Source organism: Myxine glutinosa, chromosome 12 (assembly GCF_964187855.1).
Source record: "Myxine glutinosa chromosome 12, kmMyxGlut1.1, whole genome shotgun sequence".
NCBI lineage: Eukaryota > Metazoa > Chordata > Myxini > Myxiniformes > Myxinidae > Myxine > Myxine glutinosa.
The window spans coordinates 40,613,719-40,633,326 of NC_136272.1; the positions used below are offsets into that span (position 1 = coordinate 40,613,719).

A 19,608-nucleotide genomic window follows, 5' to 3' on the forward strand; every position below is an offset into this window, starting at 1 on the left:
TCCTCTGGGTCATTTTCTGGTCTGGGTCTGGCAAATCTTCATTGACATTTGCCCAGTTTCAACTTTTATTGACCCAGAGGGTCATTTGGGTCCTCTGGGTCATTTGGGTCCTCTGGGTCATTTGGGTCCTCTGGGTCATTTGGGTCCTCTGGGTCATTTGGGTCCTCTGGGTCATTTGGGTCCTCTGGGTCATTTGGGTCCTCTGGGTCATTTGGGTCCTCTGGGTCATTTGGGTCCTCTGGGTCATTTGGGTCCTCTGGGTCATTTGGGTCCTCTGGGTCATTTGGGTCCTCTGGGTCATTTGGGTCCTCTGGGTCATTTGGGTCCTCTGGGTCATTTGGGTCATTTGGGTCATTTGGGTCATTTGGGTCATTTGGGTCCTTTGGGTCATTTGGGTCATTTGGGTCATTTGGGTCATTTGGGTCCTCTGGGTCATTTGGGTCCTCTGGGTCATTTGGGTCCTCTGGGTCATTTGGGTCCTCTGGGTCATTTGGGTCCTCTGGGTCATTTGGGTCCTCTGGGTCATTTGGGTCCTCTGGGTCATTTGGGTCCTCTGGGTCATTTGGGTCCTATATTCCTATCCTATAACATATATATCCTATAACCTATCCTATATATATCCTATATCATATAACATATTGTTATGAATTTGGTAATGCAACATCTAGAGCTAGGTAGATCTGAATAGGTAGGTATTCGGCTGTCGTGACAGGGACTCTACATGTAATAAGTTATTGATGTTCAGGCGGTTGTCGGGGTAAGATGTATGAGTGTGGATCTACCTGGAGATTCGAGTGTTAAATAGTGAGGGATTAAAGGTAACGCCCCTGTGAGTATCACCTAGTAATCAAACCTTTGTCCTTTATGGCACTGCAAACCACATAAACATTAGTTAGGTCCTTAGTGCAACATTAAATAATTCCCTTTCCCTGACATTGACTTCGTAATAAATGGGCACCACCAGGCCAAGAACACCGCCACAATACACCGCCACCGTTTACACCTCCAAGGCCTACAAACCTCGCCTGCGCACCTCAAAGGCCTACCAACCTCGCTGGCACGTGTTACACCAGGACCGCGGGGTCACGGACGGGAGATGTCAGGAGTCGCATGCCGCAGAGGGCGTGACCTGGGCGAGTTGGGAGGCTATGATTGGCTGAGGAGCGCGCCAATGTGACGTCATCGGCCACCAATATAGGCGACGGTCGGACGCCATTTCAGCAGTTCGAGTGGAGTCCAGAGTTGAGAGAGTTGAGTCGCAGAGTTCGTTGTTACAGTTCCGTACCAGAGTTCGTGGCAGTTGGCACAGGACACGGTTCGTTGAACATTCGTGACCACAGCTCGTTGCAGTTGGCAGTTGGCACTTGGTTTTGGTTGCTTCGTGCAGCCCTGCGGTGGACCGTTGGAGCAAAGGAGCTCGTGGTGTGTGTGGGCCGTTGTACCGACGAGGCCTGGTGGCGCTTGGAGGCGGACGCAGAGGGCCGTGGAACTTGGAGCGAGGTGTGCGATCGGGCCGAAAGGAGCGGTGTTGGACGGCAGCCACAAAGACGACGAAAGACCAGATAAGCCCGAATCCGCGTACATTTTGAACGACGTGACGTGTTCTTTTCGTAATTAATCTCCCTCGTTTTGTGTTTGATATCAGTCGTGTGGGGACGTCCCGATTTAGTTATTAGTATTACCGGCGCGTGTTTTTTTTCACTGTTATTACTTTTCAATAATAAATCCTTATATTATTTTCTGTACATATTTGAACGCAGTTTCCTGGGTGTTTCATTTTAATAGATAAGGCTGTGGAGCTCGTTGCGTCTGGCCTCCCGCGCGTTTAACTTTGTGTTGAGCTTGAATCCGCCATTGAGTTTTCGCCTCGGGAGTGTAAAGTCTCGCAATCGGTCATCCGTGTTACCCTACGGTGTTCACCAAGGGTAGTCACGCGACAAGTGGTGTCAGGAGTGGGATTTGAACCCGTCGGACAAATTTTTTTTGTCCGCGGCGAGACATCGACACGGTCGGACAAATTTTTTTGTCCGCGGGGAGAAATCGACACGGTCGGGCGTACATTGCGCCCGACGTTCGAACGCAAAATTTTTATAGTTGAGGCGGAGAAATTTGATAATCAATTGGGCAAACGGAGCGCGATATCGCGTCTTCGTCAAATTTAAATTGTGTTTCAGGAATTATTAAAATAAATACGCGCGCGGGGAACGACCTTCCGAAAAGCGGATGTCGGAGGTGATGAGATGGAAGTACGCAGCGAGGCCTCCGTCAGCGTCGGGAGTGAGCCGGAAATAGGGGAATTAGATGCAGAGGTGAGCCTTGGAACCTCCCTCGTCCCGAGCACCAACTTATCCCCCTCCCCCACCGGGGAGTCGGGAGCAGTAGGAACGGCCCCGACAACCGACCAGATGTTGGGTCAATTGCTTCGAAAAATTGACGGGCTGGAAAATAAAATGAGTAAGGAATGTAGGGAAGGAATGAAGGGAATGAGTGAGCGATTGGAGGAACAAATGGGACAAATGAAAAGTGGGATGGAAAATAAAATGGAGTCCCAGGGGAAGGAATGTAGGGAAGGAATGAAGGGAATGAGTGATCGATTGGAGGAACAAATGGGAGAAATGAAAAGTGGGTTGGAAAATAAAATTGAAGGGATGGAAAATAAAATGGAGTCGCAGGGGAAGGAATGGAGGAATGAAATAAAGGAAAGGAATGAACAATTGGAAGGAAAAATTGGGGAAATGGCACAGCAGCTGGGGGAACGAATTGATGGCATAGAAGGGAGAGTGCAAAACCAAATTACGGACAGACTGGGGAAATTTGAGGGTAAAGTAGAAACTCAAATGGGGGCACAGGAGAAGCCAAAGGTGGCAAAAATTGAATCGGAACGGGGGGAAGCTAGATTGGGAACAGGAGAGAGTACGGCCCATGCAGATGTGCACGGGGCTCAGGAGCCGGAAATGGCAAAATTGGGAATTGCACAGGGAATGGCAATTGAAGTAAATGGGGAGACCGCAGGTCCACAGGTGGATGGGGAATGTCCACAGGTGGATGGAGAATGTCCACAGGTGGATGGGGAATGTGTACAGGTAGAGGGGGAATGCCTGCAGGTAAACGTGGAGAGTCCACAGGTGAGCGGGGAAGGAAATTTGGAATGTGAGAGTTGTAATGGGGAATGTTTCCCACATTCTGGCCTGGTTGTTTATCGGGACCGTGTGGATGTCACAACACCCCAACCGGGGGATGAATTTGGAATTGTGCAGCACCAGGGCGGTGGTGCGGAGCAAGAGGGGGTAGAGTTTTTGGGGGTCCATGCGATAGAGCCGGACCGGGTATTTATTGGGGATATTGATCAAAGCCTGGCGGGGCCAGGAATGATTTCTAATGATGAGGATGAGTTGATCCAGCGGCTGGAGACCTGTGACAGTCCCATGGAGGTAGAGCTTGTTCAGGCCCAAAGGAGTCTGGGGGAAGAGGTGAGTTGGTTCGAGGAGGTGGTTGGAATGACCGAGGGGACGCTCACTGTACACTGCTATTTGGAAACAGAGGCTCCAAAATTGGACAACCAGTTGGGGGAGTGTGTTGGCTCCGGGCTGGATTTGGATCTTGGAGGATCGGGAGATAGAGCTTCTGGAGATTTGGTCCCTGTAGGGAATTTGGATCAACTGCAGGGAGGGGCAGAACAACCGGTGGTAGAGGTTGTTCCCTGCAGCTGCGGTTTGGCAGTGGGAATGAAAATTTGTAAAATGAAAATTTGTAAAATAAAATTACAATGGGAAATTGATTTGGAGCAGCCATGGTTTGGATTGGTCCCCGGGCTGCGGGATTTGGACATGGAGAGGTCATGGGTGATGGCCTCGGGCAAAAGTTGCCCCTTTCAAAATTTGGGTATGCCGGCCAGCTGGGGGGCTGTGATGGCGAGATTTGGACGTGGGGTCCAGCCTTGGGTGTCGAGGTACGACCTGGGTCCCACGGGGGGTCTGGTGGAGTGTGGCGTCCCTTGTCCGTCGGGGCGCCGTCCGAGCTGGTGGCTCGGGCCGGCAGGGTCACCGGACCCTGGTGGGGGTTAAGACCTCCAGGGAGGTCCGAGGTGGTTTCTCAAGCCTGGGATGGCAAATATTGAGGACCACTAGGGGGAGGTGTTGTGGGTCGCGCTTTGGTGGTGGCACTGTGGACGGCCAACTTGGGACTGATGTGGTGACCACCCGGGCATGCGGCCTGGCACTCTCCTCCAGGGACTCTGGGACAACCAGCATGTGGTGACCTGGCATGGTGGTTGGTCTATGGACGCGGGTCAAACCGAATGGACAGGGATGGAGATAGCCTGCCGGACAACCATTGGGGCATCTGTGGAACGTGATGGTGTGAGTGACCTTCCACAGATGCTCCGTTGTGATTTATGGACTCTCGGGTTGGGAAGAGAGCCATGGGGATGTGAATCGGGAGATGTGTAACGAGCCGAGCATATGGGCCATGCTCGGCTGGCATGTGTATGGCAAAGCATCCTTCTTTGGTGAGGTTAGTAAAAGGTGACAAATGTTTGGCATGGGTAATCTGTGGGTTAGATGCAAATTTAAGGGTGGATTGTGAAATGCCATGGTGGACACTGTATAGTGACGCCATTATTGATCCAGGTGTGTAGACCAAAGTGTTGGAGGCTGTGATGAAATTAATAGGGTAGCAAGACACAGCTTTCAACTGGTTGCGGGGGCAACTGTGCTGATATTTGGGACGCGGGATGATGGGGATGTAGTTGTGTAGCCTGAGGGTCAACGTGGTGCTGTGCGTGTCCGAGGTGTGTGGACCATGTCTTCTGGGTGGGTCTCCTGGTGGAGCATGGCTGTTGACTGGACCTTGGTGTGGTCAAGTGTGGGTGAGCACTGGGGGGCTGCAGTTCTGTAGTCGGACTGGGGGATGATGGGGAGGTGCAGGGGACGTGGCTGTAGGGATGCCACGCACTGCGACCGTGCCCCCCAGGGCCGAGGTTGTGTGTGCGGTAGTGTGTGTTTTGGCAGCAAGTGCTCACCACATTGGCCAGCTGGGGCTGCTGCAGCTGTGTTCCTCGCAGGGGGGGCCGAAGGATGGATGGTGGGTCGCACCCTTATGGACACTCATGGGCCATGTTGGCGTTTTGACTGCTCACCTTGTCCCGGTGACCCTTGCACGGTAGAGGTGCAGAGCTGTCGTGGCCACAGGTAGTTGTGTAGTGATGATCACCGTTGGATGCGGATCCACATACCTGCCAGTGTAGTGGGGACAAAAGAGAAATTTGGAAGTATTTGGTAGGCCCAATGTGAAATTTTGGGATTGTGAAGGGTGGATGACACTCTTGGACCTGACCAACCTGCAACTACCTGCACTTGAGGTGAGTGTTTTGAGGAGTACTGTCCCAGGCTTCAGGATTTGCTTTGGGAAATTGGGGACATGTAATTTGGAGTTGGGAGGCGGGTGAGAGTGATGACATGGCCGGTGAGGGGATGGAATGGGAGCCACAGTGTCTTGTGGGTGGCGTATGTTTTTGTATTGTGGTTAGGTGTTTTGATGTGGTCGTGAGAGTGGAACCTGGAGAGTGAGTGATGATTATTGGAGATAATGAGGGGCGATAAATTGTGCTTTTTGGAAATGTGCTAATGGAAAGGTGTAAGGATTTAATGATTCGAACTGTGAATGGGATTTCACATTGGCAGGCCATGGCAAGCCTTGTAACACCTTTTACACCATCTATGAATTGTACTGAATTGTGCTGAGTTGTGTGGAGAATTGAATGGCAGCGGGGGAGGAAGTGTGTTTTGGGGACCATGGGTGGGGAAGGTGTGTGTGTCCGCAGGTACAGAGCAAGCTCTGAGGAGCGATGCCTGCGGGCCCCCCTCTGCGGCAATTACCCCTGGCAGCCGGTGGTAACTGGAAATTGGAGCTCGTCGGTGGAGGGTCTGGTTGGGCGCCGCGGGGTGAGGAAGTCCCCCGGTGACCCGTGTTGCTGCGCGAAAGCAGGAGGCAGAGGAGCCTGGTGTGTGTGGAGACCCTCACCGGCGAGGTAACGGCGGAAAGGGGCTGTTGGGCTGTCACGGGGCCAAGAGGTAAAGGGGGGGGGGGGGGCAATGAATTTGTAAGTCGGTTGACTTGTTTTTGGGACTGCGGGCACCACAGCCTGATGCGCCCCCACCATCTTTTTGTGCGGTACCTCCCCGCTGCCTAGTTGAGGAATGCACACACACGTGAATGACATCAATGCCATGGTCCTGCAGGGGGTGTATTGGGAATAAGTGCTTTGTTGATTTTTGCAATGCCTTGATGACCTATGGAATGAGAATGAGTGGTTAAGGGGTCTGTGTAGCATGAATGTGGGCGAAATCCACCGAGCCGTGTCACTCACCTGTAACATCTGGACAGGGCCCGAGGAAATTTAGGGGGATGCATTGGGGATGGCCCCGCAGGTAAGGTTGAGTCTTGTGGCATCCACCGGGGGACGCGGTCTGTAGACCGGGGTATGTACAAAGGTTAGAGTTTTGAGTTTTGGAAAGATGGTTAAGTTTTGTGGTTAAGTTAGTGTTGTGTGTTGTTGTTTCCTCCCTCCACAGGAACAACGAAGAAGATGTACATACTTGCATGATGGTTAAGGGGTTCAGCATGTTAAGGAAGTGTAGGTAGGTAGTCCGACTCACTTCCCACAGCCCTTCCTGATTTATTTCATAGGTTAATTAAGTGTGTGACAGTAAGTGTTAAGGCTGGAATGGTAGCCCTGCGGTGAACCTTGCAGGAGCTACGGTTCCAGGGGGGGGGCTGTGTTATGAATTTGGTAATGCAACATCTAGAGCTAGGTAGATCTGAATAGGTAGGTATTCGGCTGTCGTGACAGGGACTCTACATGTAATAAGTTATTGATGTTCAGGCGGTTGTCGGGGTAAGATGTATGAGTGTGGATCTACCTGGAGATTCGAGTGTTAAATAGTGAGGGATTAAAGGTAACGCCCCTGTGAGTATCACCTAGTAATCAAACCTTTGTCCTTTATGGCACTGCAAACCACATAAACATTAGTTAGGTCCTTAGTGCAACATTAAATAATTCCCTTTCCCTGACATTGACTTCGTAATAAATGGGCACCACCAGGCCAAGAACACCGCCACAATACACCGCCACCGTTTACACCTCCAAGGCCTACAAACCTCGCCTGCGCACCTCAAAGGCCTACCAACCTCGCTGGCACGTGTTACACCAGGACCGCGGGGTCACGGACGGGAGATGTCAGGAGTCGCATGCCGCAGAGGGCGTGACCTGGGCGAGTTGGGAGGCTATGATTGGCTGAGGAGCGCGCCAATGTGACGTCATCGGCCACCAATATAGGCGACGGTCGGACGCCATTTCAGCAGTTCGAGTGGAGTCCAGAGTTGAGAGAGTTGAGTCGCAGAGTTCGTTGTTACAGTTCCGTACCAGAGTTCGTGGCAGTTGGCACAGGACACGGTTCGTTGAACATTCGTGACCACAGCTCGTTGCAGTTGGCAGTTGGCACTTGGTTTTGGTTGCTTCGTGCAGCCCTGCGGTGGACCGTTGGAGCAAAGGAGCTCGTGGTGTGTGTGGGCCGTTGTACCGACGAGGCCTGGTGGCGCTTGGAGGCGGACGCAGAGGGCCGTGGAACTTGGAGCGAGGTGTGCGATCGGGCCGAAAGGAGCGGTGTTGGACGGCAGCCACAAAGACGACGAAAGACCAGATAAGCCCGAATCCGCGTACATTTTGAACGACGTGACGTGTTCTTTTCGTAATTAATCTCCCTCGTTTTGTGTTTGATATCAGTCGTGTGGGGACGTCCCGATTTAGTTATTAGTATTACCGGCGCGTGTTTTTTTTCACTGTTATTACTTTTCAATAATAAATCCTTATATTATTTTCTGTACATATTTGAACGCAGTTTCCTGGGTGTTTCATTTTAATAGATAAGGCTGTGGAGCTCGTTGCGTCTGGCCTCCCGCGCGTTTAACTTTGTGTTGAGCTTGAATCCGCCATTGAGTTTTCGCCTCGGGAGTGTAAAGTCTCGCAATCGGTCATCCGTGTTACCCTACGGTGTTCACCAAGGGTAGTCACGCGACAATATATCCTATATATCCTATAACATAACATATAACAAATATATCCTATATTATGTACTAGCGAGCGGCCGCGTACCAGCCAAAGGGGTAGCCCATGGTTAGCCTAAATATAGATTTGATGACGTCATGTTTACACATCTGAGCGACAGAAACGTGCTTCACTTTTGGAGCGACAGAAACGTGCTTCACTTTTGGAGCGACAGAAATTCCCAGGCAAACGCTATAACGCACCAGGTTTACAACCTGTGCGTTAATAATTGCTGTTTTGAAACGAAGCCCAGCTGAAAATTGCAGTTTACCAGTCATTCGGGTGATTGAACAGCAAGCTGAGATTTCCCTTTAGATTTAACTTTAGCTTTAGCTTCTTTTTGTTGTCGACTTGCTTGGCATTAAAATGTGACCCTCAAGCATTTTAAATTAACTCTTATTTACACATCAATGGCTCAAAATTGCTCGGTATCATGGGTAAATTGAAAAGTGTAGATTGGCACATTTACAAATTGTTAATGCTCAAGATTATTTTAGGTGCGTGATGTGAGCCAATCATTAATCGAAAGAACCATACCTACCCACAACGCTACTTTAACTGTTTATTTATCAATTTAATAAAATTGAAAATGACTTTTGCAGTTCATGAGATTCACCTTGGGGGAATTTAAAATTAAAAGTAAATAAATGTGGCTTCTGACCTTTACCTCCTCCACCAAAGGTGGATGTAGGTTGTGTTTTCACCCCTGTCTATCTATCTGTCTGTGTTTGTGAACAGGATATCTCAAAAAGTTGTGGATGGGTTCGGACGAAACTTGGACAGATTGGGTGTATGACAAAGACGAATTGATTCGATTTTGGTAAATATCCAAATCCGGATACGAGAATGTTTTAACTTTTCAAGTAATCACCATTGAGCGATTGGGCCAAAACAATATACATGTATTCCTCTATTTACGTCCAGGATGCGTTCCTGGAAAGCATGGTGCAAATTGAAAAGGCATAAACCTAATGTGTTTTTTCCCAATAATTTAAATGTAGATATTAAAGGTGTTAAATGGCGTTAAACTGAATATAGCACGCATAAATCGTAAAGTGTTCCCTAATTCTTCCATCGCGTTAAACCAAAAACGCGTAAAATGAATGGGTGTAAATATGTAAATAGAGGAATGCCAGTATAGCATGATATTTCAAAAAGTTGTGGACGACTTTATGCCAAAACTTGGTGGATGAGTTGGGTAAGTTACAAGTGCCGCTCTCGTTATTGTGATGCAAGATCTGTGATTGTACAAGTTTTCTCACCGCCTCCAGCAATGGTGGCCTTGATGAGAGAATCAAGCTCTTCATCCCCACGAATGGCCAGCTGCAAATGTCTTGGGGTGATTCTCTTCACCTTCAGGTCCTTGGATGCATTACCAGCTAATTCTAGCACCTGAACAAAAATTAATATGCACCATGTGAGCGTGAATGCACACGATTACAGCCAATGCCAGAATGAAAGTCCAGGAAAATATAAAAAATATTTAAAATGCATAAATGGCCTCCCTAAAACACCCATCATACAAAGATCTTCCAGCAGAATAGGCATGACGGCACTTCATAATCCAGGTTACCTCAGCAGTGAGGTATTCTAGGATAGCTGCACTATAGACAGCAGCTGTAGCCCCAACTCGTCCATGGCTGGTAGTTCGAGTCTTCAGATGACGATGTATGCGACCCACGGGGAACTACAACAAAAAAGCAGATGGTGCTCAGAAACATGTGGCATGTTTGCAAGATGGCAGGCTTAAAATGAAGAACAAAAGTGTCCCAATGCCTATGCTCTTTAATTCCTCCTTAGGAAGCTTTCCTTCTATTTCCAGTACTGACTATCCCACCTTTCCTTCTATCTCCTAAATCATCAGCAGCATCATTTAGATCCACAAAAAACAACAATCATAATCATGCACCTTTTGACAAACCATAACAGCAGCAGTCCCCATGAATCTTGAAGCGAAAAGCCAATTGGAAAATCAAGACGATCACTGAAAAATAACCTTGTACCTTCCGGTTCTCCAGCCCTTCCCAACTTCCTTGATGATTACTTCACTCATCTTTTGTCTCAATAATGGATGATGCTCTAAATCTCACAAATCAGATCTCACTTGGGATCCGAGACTAACGAGTTATTGGAAATCTCTAATGATTTCACTAAACTCACACACAATCATATTGTTGCGGTGTCGTGTCGTGCGGTGCGGTGTCGTGTCATTTAACCCAGCCGTTGTGTCCTTTCCTTCATTGATCTAGCGTAGCGCGATTCGGCCAACGTTCGAGTATAATCGGGTAACTTGTGCGAACACGGCGGCCATTCCGCTCGGCCCAGCATAACATCTTAATAAGTCGTGTCCGTAACAATTGGTGTCGGGAAGTGGGATCGGTCACGAAGCGCGTTTCACGCGCTCGAAATTATAACGGCGAAATTTGATTGTGTTTTACAAAAAAAAAAAAAAAACCCGAATTTTGAAAGTCGCGCTATGGCAAATCAAGACGGCTGGGTTCCGGTAGAGGAGAGTGAGGCAGGGTCGATCCAGGACCAAAATGAGGGACATGAGGAGAGCGAAGCAGTGAGGGTGGCAGGTTCGCAAAATAGCGTCGTCGCGCACGAGGTTACGGGCGCGCAAAAAACGGCGACCACGCCCGCGACCGTAGTAGCGCCACCGGTGGATTTGAGCCTTTTTATGATGCAAATGACGGCCCTTATGGAAAAGAATAGTGAGCAATTGGGAGACCAAATTAGAGGTTTGAAAAGCAGTATGGGACAAATGGGGAACCGGATGGCTGCCCAGGGTGAGCGATTGGAGGGCCAAATGGGGGTAATGAGGGACGAAGCGAGGGGTACCGGTGAGGGATTAAAACATGGGTTAATGGGGGTAGAAAACAGAATGGCCGTTCAGGAGAATCAAATGGAAGGGATGAAAAAGGGGTTAGAGGGGTTAGAAAACAGTATGGAAGGCAAATTGAGGGATATGAGGGACCAAGCGGAAAGGGAAGTTAAACAAATGGGGCAGCAGATAGAGGGGGTCAGAATGGGGGTAGAAACCAAACTGGATGCTCACAGGGAGGAAATGGAGCAGATGAGGGTGGCATCTGGGCAGGAGATGCAAGTGATGGGAGAAGAGATCAGAAGAGGTGTGAGTGAGGAGGTCGGAGGAGTGCGCGAGGCGGTGAGGCACTGTAAGGAGCGCATGGAGAAGGAGGTGAGAAAGGGGACGGTAAAATTGCAAGGTGGTATAGAGGAGTTGACGCTGGGAGTAGAACAACTGACAGTGGGACAAAAGGAGTTGGGGGACCAGGTAAAGAAGAACACAGCGGTAATAGAGGGTTTAAAATCGACACAGAAGGAGATGAAAAAGGACGTAGGGGTAATTAAAAAAGAGTGTCAGACGGTACATGAGGACCTGACGAGGAAAATGAACAAAGTGGTAGAGGTGATGGAGGTTAAAGAGCGGGAGGTGCGGGAGCACATAGAAAAAAATAAAGTGGAGTTAGAGGAAGAACTAAAAGGGGCGCACGAGGAGATGGAGGTGAAGCAGAAATTAGAAGAAGTGGAAGAAGGGGTGAGCGAAATTAAGAAGCGACGGAGAGAGGATAAGAAAGAGATAAAGGAGGAAGTAAAAGAATTGGTCCAAAGTCTGTGTTCGGATCGTGATGATGTGCTCATTAACCGGATGAGGGATTCGCAGGTGATGGAGGAGAAGCGAAGAGAAAGAGGACCCGGTGTAAGTGGTGACCAATATGGTCGTGCGTATGATGCGCCAGGTGATTTAATAAGCTTGGGGGTCGAGATAGACCCGGATGTTCGTGAGAGGCCAAGAGTGAGGTGTATGGTTGGTCCGGAGGGTGTGACGGGAGAGTGTGCGCGAGAGGATGTGCGAGAAAGGTGTGTAACGGACAGGTGCATGAGGAAAGAGTGTGCTGTCGAGAGTAAGGGTGAGTGCGCTGTCAAGAATGGAGGTGAGAGTAGTGAGAGTGACAAGGAGCGTGAGTTGGTTGTGACAGGTGAGCGAGGATGTACACCTGGAATGGAAGGATGCACACCTGGAATGGTAGAGCGTGAGGGGGAATGCACGCTGGAATTGGTAGTGAGGCACGTGGTTGGGTGTGTGGGTGAGAGCACACCTGTGATTGTCACAAAGGAGGTGACCGAGAAAGGGGCGCGAAGAGGTGTGTTGGTGAGGTGTGCGAGCGACGAATGTGTACCAAGGTGTTCGGTGGTCAGGTGTGTGACCAAGTCGGTGAGCGGAATGAGGGTACCTGGGTGTGTAAGGAAAGGTGTGAGCAAGCAAGGGGTAGCGTATGCATGTAAGCATCCAGGTGAAGCATCGACGGTAACCGGGTTAAAGGTTAGAACGACTTATAGCCGAATCGGGCCCTCGGTGCGTGCTGGGCCTCGCTTTGAACGGCCGCGTCCGTGCTCCACTAGGCGGAGCGGGCAGCTGGATAGGAAGGGTCGTCATGGCGACCACTTTTTGTTGAGGCATTCCGGCAGGTCGAGATCGGGACATTGGATGGCTCCACGCCGGGGTGGTGCGTGGGATCTCGGCCCAGGTAAGCCCCCGTCCCTGCACCGAGTGCCAGACGCGTCCAGCCGCTGGCACAACACAACCCGCATTCATGGCTTGGCTGTATGAAGCCGAGCTTTAGAAGTTAATTGGCGCACCGAGAGGCATTAGTGAGTAGACTGTGTGATGAGGTTAGTGTTTTGGACCCAAAATTAGAAAAAAAAAATAAAAAATTGATGATTGGCAAAGGATTGGCAGTAATGATTGGCAGATGATGAGTAGTGATTGGCAAATTTTTGATTTGTTGAAATTTGATGTGCAAAATTGGTAGTGGGAGATGCCCGATGTGGTGGGATGGCCAATCCACCATCCCTCACAAAGAGTGGGGCAAAGGAGCTATAGCTTATGGGGTGTATGGCAGTGAAAACTAGCCCGGGTGGGTTAGGATATTGATAGGGATCTAGCGAAGATGACAGTAGGTAACGTTAAGATTAGTTAGTGACTGATACCTGTAGTGGGGACGCAGGTATGTTAGTGTGGATTATAATGACGAGGGAGCGCAATAGTTTAAAGGGGCGACTGGGAAGCGCAAGTTTCAGAGGGGAGTAGTTAGATGAGATGATGCCGTGTGGTTGAGAATTGAACAGGCGTGATTGCACGGGTGTGCAACTGGACAGGTGTGTGGAGCAGTGTGTGAGTAGTGAGTGTTGTGGATCAGCGCGAATGCGCTTGGGGAGAGAAGGGTGCAGGCGGCACCAAGAGTGAGAGCACAGGTGTGCAAGTACAGGTGTGTGGAGAGAGTTGGAGTAAGTGGTACGGAGTGGTGTGCATGGTGCGAAGGTGTGAATGGGGGAAGAGTGGACCCCCATCACGGATACCCGGGGCGGGTAGTGTAAGTGTTAGGTAGAGGGTATAGGTAAATTGTGGTTGGATATTGGCATTTGTGGTGCGGTTGCAGAATGGTATTGCGGATGGGTGCATTAGTGTTGTGGAAATGGCTGGGCGTGTAGCCTGTTAGTGTGTGTAGTTGGTTGGGCACTCCACCACTGTGAGGATGTCGGCCAGGTGAGGCCGCAGGTGGGCTCTGGGAGCCGTTAGTGTCAGTGGGGCCCGAGGATCCGGAGAACGGACCCGGGTAGCCCAGTGCCAGAGAGGGCACCGAGTGGGGAGAGCGCCAGAGGGCCTTCCCCAGGTAGTTAGGTTAGGGTAAGGAGCAGGTAAGCTCGGAGGCAACTGCAGTGGTGGAGGTGTGCAGGTGGGTAGACCTGCTGGGAGAGCTACACGTCGCGGCCCAGAAATTGTGCGAGGGCACCGGGAGATGAATCGGGGGAGTGAGACCCCAAATTGAAAAGCACCACAGTTTGGTCAATGGGAATTGGTTTTTAGAACCCATAGTGTAAGAGGGCCAATGGTTTGGCAGGAGAAAGACCCCGGGTAATGTAAAGTTGTTAAAGTCATTTAGGAAATAGTTAGGATTGATGAACCTGTCGCACCATACGCAGCCACTTACCTGTGGTGATGATGATGACTCCACACCTGTGTTTTCTTTGTTCTGTGTGCAGGAAATGAGAATTGCTGTGTGGATTGGTGAGACGCATCACGACGTGGATGAGACATTGGGGTGATGCCATCTCTCCCTCCTTAGGAGGGACTGATGATGAATTGGTGATGGCAAATTTTGATGTTGAGTTGGAGATGGCAAATTGTGATGAGAGTTGGAAATGGCAAATTTGATTGGTTAGGAGGGAGAGAAGACGAATTTGGTTTATGGGAGGAACGGGGAAGACAGTAGGGACGTTTGTTGATTTGTAAAGTAGATGTTTATGGGTAGTGTTGTGTTTTGTGGATACAGTAAGGGGTAAGGAAGGGGCAATGTAGGTTACCTGGTGGGGGGGGGGGGGGGGCGTACGGTAGGAACGTACCTGTCTCACCTGGTTCCCATGTGCCCCCAGTGTGCATCATCTTGTATTGCGTGCACTTTTGCGCCCTTACCACCTTACTCACTTGTCTTTTCTTTTGTCTCCCACCTCCGAGGCTCTGGCTTTGGGGCAGAGAGAGAGGAGAGAGAGGTGCTGGCTCCGCAGTTGTGGGCCTGTACTTTCGCTGCTTGCTGCCTGGATCGATACACCATATGGACCGCAATGTTTGTGGCCGCCCACCATGGACCGCAGTTCTTTTGCGGGCAAGCACCACCCGTTGATGGACCTATGGGTCAACGTGGCACCTAAGCCATACAGGTGAACCACTAATAGTTGGCCCCCTGACGGCCACAATTTAGAAATGGACGCGGTTGGCGCCTTTCTTTATTTTTAAAGAAGCCAGAAGGCCAAGTGCACCACATGAAGGCAAGACCAGCGGCAGAACATCGGCCGGCTGCGACACCACCGGTGATTGTTGAACACTTTATTGGTGCACCGGATGGTGCTGACTGTGTTATGGGGTGGTGCTTTTGGTGCTTGAACGGGGTGCTCTGAACATTATTAAAGGCCGTAGGGCCACAGAGCACTCGTGGGTTGGTGTATCGATGCTGGCATGCGTGCTCTCTCTCTATGCATAACATCTGCATGTGTTCCTCCAAAAGCAGGTCCTGGATCGTAGTGTAAATATCAGTGTAGTCTTGTGTAAATAATGCTCCCTACCGGCTGTATGTTTAGTTTGAGGATTCTTTCCGCGATTCGGTTATCCTGTGGGTGTGTTTCTGTGAGGAGAAGGGTGCAACGTCGCAGGGGGACATATTTACTCATTTGTGAACATCTGTAAAACTGTCGCATTCAGGGTAGAGTTAATAGTAGAGGGAACTACATCTGAGTGCCACACTAAAGTAGGTAAAAATTTATCGGGTCGGAACGCCCCGAGGTAGAGAAGGGTGCAATGTTGCGGATATGGGATTTGGCCTCCATCCATATCCGCTTGTAAATATTCCCCTATTTCCCCAATACTCCCCAACTATCCCCAATCCCCCATTCCCTAGTCCCATTGTCTGTAAACAACACTCTGTAGCCCCGACCTTCCCCTTTTTCCCCCATTAAATGTCGTGCCCAGGTTCACCGCATCTCACGTAGACAACTATAGGACATCTTGCTAGTTATTCTTAGTCTATGTCAGTTAAGGACTCGTTTCCATTAATTCTGACTCTTCGTTGCACCAGAATGTGATTGTATGGCACCAGTAGTAAGTTTAGGACCTCCCAATACCTCCCCGCATCTCTTCCTCCTGAAACAACAACACCAACAACAACAACAGCGGCGCGGGGAGTGCGCGTCCTCACTCCGGCTTGGTTAGCCGCCATTGACCATGTGCTCCGACGGGGTTACCACACAGGGGCTCACTGTCAGCTCCTCGTCAAGGGCGGAGCCCGGTAACCCCCTGCACCCAATAAGAAGCGGCGGACCGATTCCATCTGGGGCGGAGCCAACGAGCCAAGGGCGTGTCACTCCCCGCTGGATATGCGCCGGAAGACGGAGGTGACGTCAGATGCGCCTCAGCTACGAAGGAGAACGGACGCCACCTCCAGCGCGACGATACCTACCCGCATCTTTGGACCGGACCGGGTCGATTCTGCCCCTGAGCCAAGGTGCACCTTGAGCCATCGACTACCTGCCCCTCCTTGCCATCAATCCCTGTGTGAGTCAGCCTTGTCCCGTTTGTCTGTGGTCTGTCGGGACTAAGATAAGACCGTGTCTAAGTGCCCACCTTTCTGTGCTGTACCTCTTGTGCCGTGTAATCTAAACGTTCTGCATATCCCATATTATATCCTCCTCCGGAGGTCTTGAGAACTGTACCCCTGGTGTCGTGTCATTTAACCCAGCCGTTGTGTCCTTTCCTTCATTGATCTAGCGTAGCGCGATTCGGCCAACGTTCGAGTATAATCGGGTAACTTGTGCGAACACGGCGGCCATTCCGCTCGGCCCAGCATAACATCTTAATAAGTCGTGTCCGTAACAATATATATATATATTGTTGCGGTTTTGAGTTTTGTACAGTCAGTATAATAAAGGTTAAAATTTCCCCCTCATAGTCACACAAGCAACATGTAGCCTCCCGATAGTATAGTTATCTTAGTATTTGTGAGCTTAGTCCTTTTCCTCTGCTAGTTCTGCGTTGAGTAGAGTAAGGAGAATAGGTCCTACTTCTACTGACTATCCCACCTCCCTAGCCTCATGCCTCTTTGTGCCGACTTTGGTTCATTTTGGGCGAATTAACACGAGGCAGGCCTAGGAGGATCGGGGCGGGGCCGAATGAGGGCGGCAGAGTAGCTGACGGTAAGCACGAGCCGCCAACCAGGGCTCAGAAGGTGTAGCGGCAGCACTGCGTCACAGGGCTTCGTTGGAAGGTTCGAGGGAGTTCGAGAAGGTTCGGGGCATATCTATATAAGCCGTTGCAAAAAGCCCCCAAGAGGACTGACGACTGATGGACTGAGCAGAGGACTGAGCACCAGCGGTTGAGAGTTGAGTTCCAGCAGCGCGGTGAGCCTAAGAGGACTTTGAGAGATACGCGAGTGAAGAAAGACGCGCATTGAACCAGGATACGCGCCGATATATAAAGCGACGCTCGGTTGAGCTTCAAGCCGAACTGCGTACAGTGCATTAAGTTACGCGAGTGATAACGGCTGTGTAACCGCCAGCCACGCTGAGACACGCATTTTCCGTCCTACCTCATCGGCTGCCTTTTGTTCGGGAGACGCGCTACGAGGACCCTTCCACCGCCTGCTTGCCATCTTCGCGGGACGTGCTGGGACCGTGGAGAGCCGGATGGGGCCGTTCCTGGATGACCACGTCGACGCGTCTGGGCGGAACATCAACCTGCCTGCTATTCCCTGTGTGAATGTGACGGGCCCGTGTCTGGGGAATAAGATAAGACTGACGAAGTGCTGCTCTGTGTCTCTGCGTACCGATCCTTGTACATACATGTGGGAATAATAATTAAACCTGTGTTCTTCCTTTTCCATTCGATCGTTCTCGTGATTTCCTCATTGGCTAAGCGTGGTACGAATAGAACCGCTCGAATCAGGTTCCACTACCTAAAACTGCACGGACCACGTGGCACTCGATCCGCTCGGTGTACCCAGATCACACGTGGCTCGTGCGAGGCTTGCTTCCTCGCTTCCGTGGCGGCGCAGGGATTTAGGTACGAGCGAGACTTGGTCCCGAAACCCTACCTTGCGTTTTGCCCGGAAGAGGCGTTTCAAGTCTCTCGGTTCCGCCAAGCCCAGAAAGAACAAGAGGATTATTCCCCCCTTGGTAAGGGGAAGAAGGGTGGCTGAGAACCATAACAATATATATATAGATATATTTTCCACTCAACTGTCTGTGATTGATATCAAAAATATTTTTGTTTTCCTTCAGTATGACCATCTAATGAGAATAAGCCTGGTGTTGGCTTAGCAGTTAGGGTGCCGGCTTGGGATCCGAGGATCCTGAGTTTGAATGCTGGTCGATCGTTGAATTAACGCCAGGGGGGTTGACTCAGCCTGTCATCCTTCCGAGGTCGGCAAATTGAGTACCAGCTTGCTGGGATGAATGTGCCGGTGTGTACTCTGTTTAGAATAGATACACCGTATCCCTGCGTGTCGTACGAGGCAACAAAAGGGTTGACACCAGGAAGAGCATCCGGCCATAAAAACGTTGCCTCAAAAAGGGAGCCATGATGATTGTCATGGGGCTCGCAAGGCTAACCCCCGCTCTATCAGGGAAAATGGCCTTAAAAAGGGAATTTTTATTTATTTATGACCATCTAATGAGAGATCTGAGTGACAAATTCTTCAAGCAGAAGTTGCAGATTCTGACAGTCACCATTAACAGCTGCATGAACACCCATTTTTTTTTCAGGCCATCTACACATCAGGTGAACCAGAGTAGTCAACATATTGTTTTAATTATTTTTTTTGTCTACGTCGATGTTCTTGGAGGAGCGAAAACGTGGAACAGACAGATCGCGATGCGACAGAACAAACAGAATATTAGAGGGGGGGAGGGGAAACACAGCAGAGTTGAAGAAAAATATGGGGAGACTTGGCTACAAACTTTCAGGAAGGGAAACTGGAAACTTGGAGGGAGATGAGCTTGGGGAGGGTTAACAGAGGTAGAAAATATCATGGTTATGGGGGGGGGGGGGGAGGCGGGGGGATTGTTCGTTTTAAGGATTATCTCCTCACCTTCCCCCCCCCCCCCCCCCCCCCCCCCGCTCGACTCACCATCAGCCATGACCTCTCCTGTGCCAATCACATAGCAAAGCTAACCACCAAAGCCAGTTGGAGACTGGGCATCCCAGTCACGTAATCAACGGTCCAGTTATCCAATCCATTGGGTTCGACCACCATATTACAGGAGGCTGTGGCGGGAGGGAGCCATTTAGCACTCATGGGTTTTCAGTATGGCAAAGAAGAAAACTTTCGTTTTACATCCCCTTCTGCGTTTCCACCGAGTAACATATAGTCAACCTGTCCTTTCCCGCTTTAAACTCTGGGGTAGTCTTCTCTTCTCGGGTGATGCTTGTACGAGACTATTTGCCAAAATAATCCAGTTTCAGCGATATTGTACACTTGCTTTGGTGAGAAACCTCCTCCTCCATCATCTCCTTCAATTTTGCGGGAAACTCCCATGTGACAGCATGGTCTGCACTTGCTGCCTCACCTGCATACTTCAGGTTGTCGAGGTTCGCACGACACCTAAAACTCAAGAACCAGCCCCAGCTGCCCATGAAGGTCTCTGCGCAATTACCTTCCTGTTTATTCTTCAAATTATTCCACAAATGAAGGGCTTTTTCTTGGATCACAGCAAGAGATAAAGGCATGTGATATTTAGTTTGATCTTTGATCCATGCACCAACATCTCCATGTTTTGTATGGCACTCTCTCTCTCTCACTATGGCTGGTCTCACAGCACTCAAACTGGTCAGTCTGTGGTCAGTTTTTATTTATGGCAAACTTTTCACAATCTAAGGCATGGACGATACAGTGATCCACATGCGCGGACGATTTGCATTATTGTTCCTTGACCAC

At 50.1% G+C, this 19,608-nt stretch overlaps 1 protein-coding gene across 1 annotated transcript in view; it reads right to left on the minus strand.

The window, feature by feature from the left end:
* The window catches only part of LOC137437931 (histone H2A.V), a 36,641-nt gene that overhangs the window by 10,107 nt on the left and 6,926 nt on the right, over nt 1–19,608 (minus strand). Inside the window, exons 3-4 of the mRNA XM_068132689.2 lie at nt 9,678–9,791; nt 9,367–9,496 (exon numbers count right to left, since the gene is read on the minus strand). Coding sequence (XP_067988790.1) covers nt 9,367–9,496; nt 9,678–9,791 — 244 coding nt within the window. The remainder of the gene's footprint in view (nt 1–9,366; nt 9,497–9,677; nt 9,792–19,608) is intronic.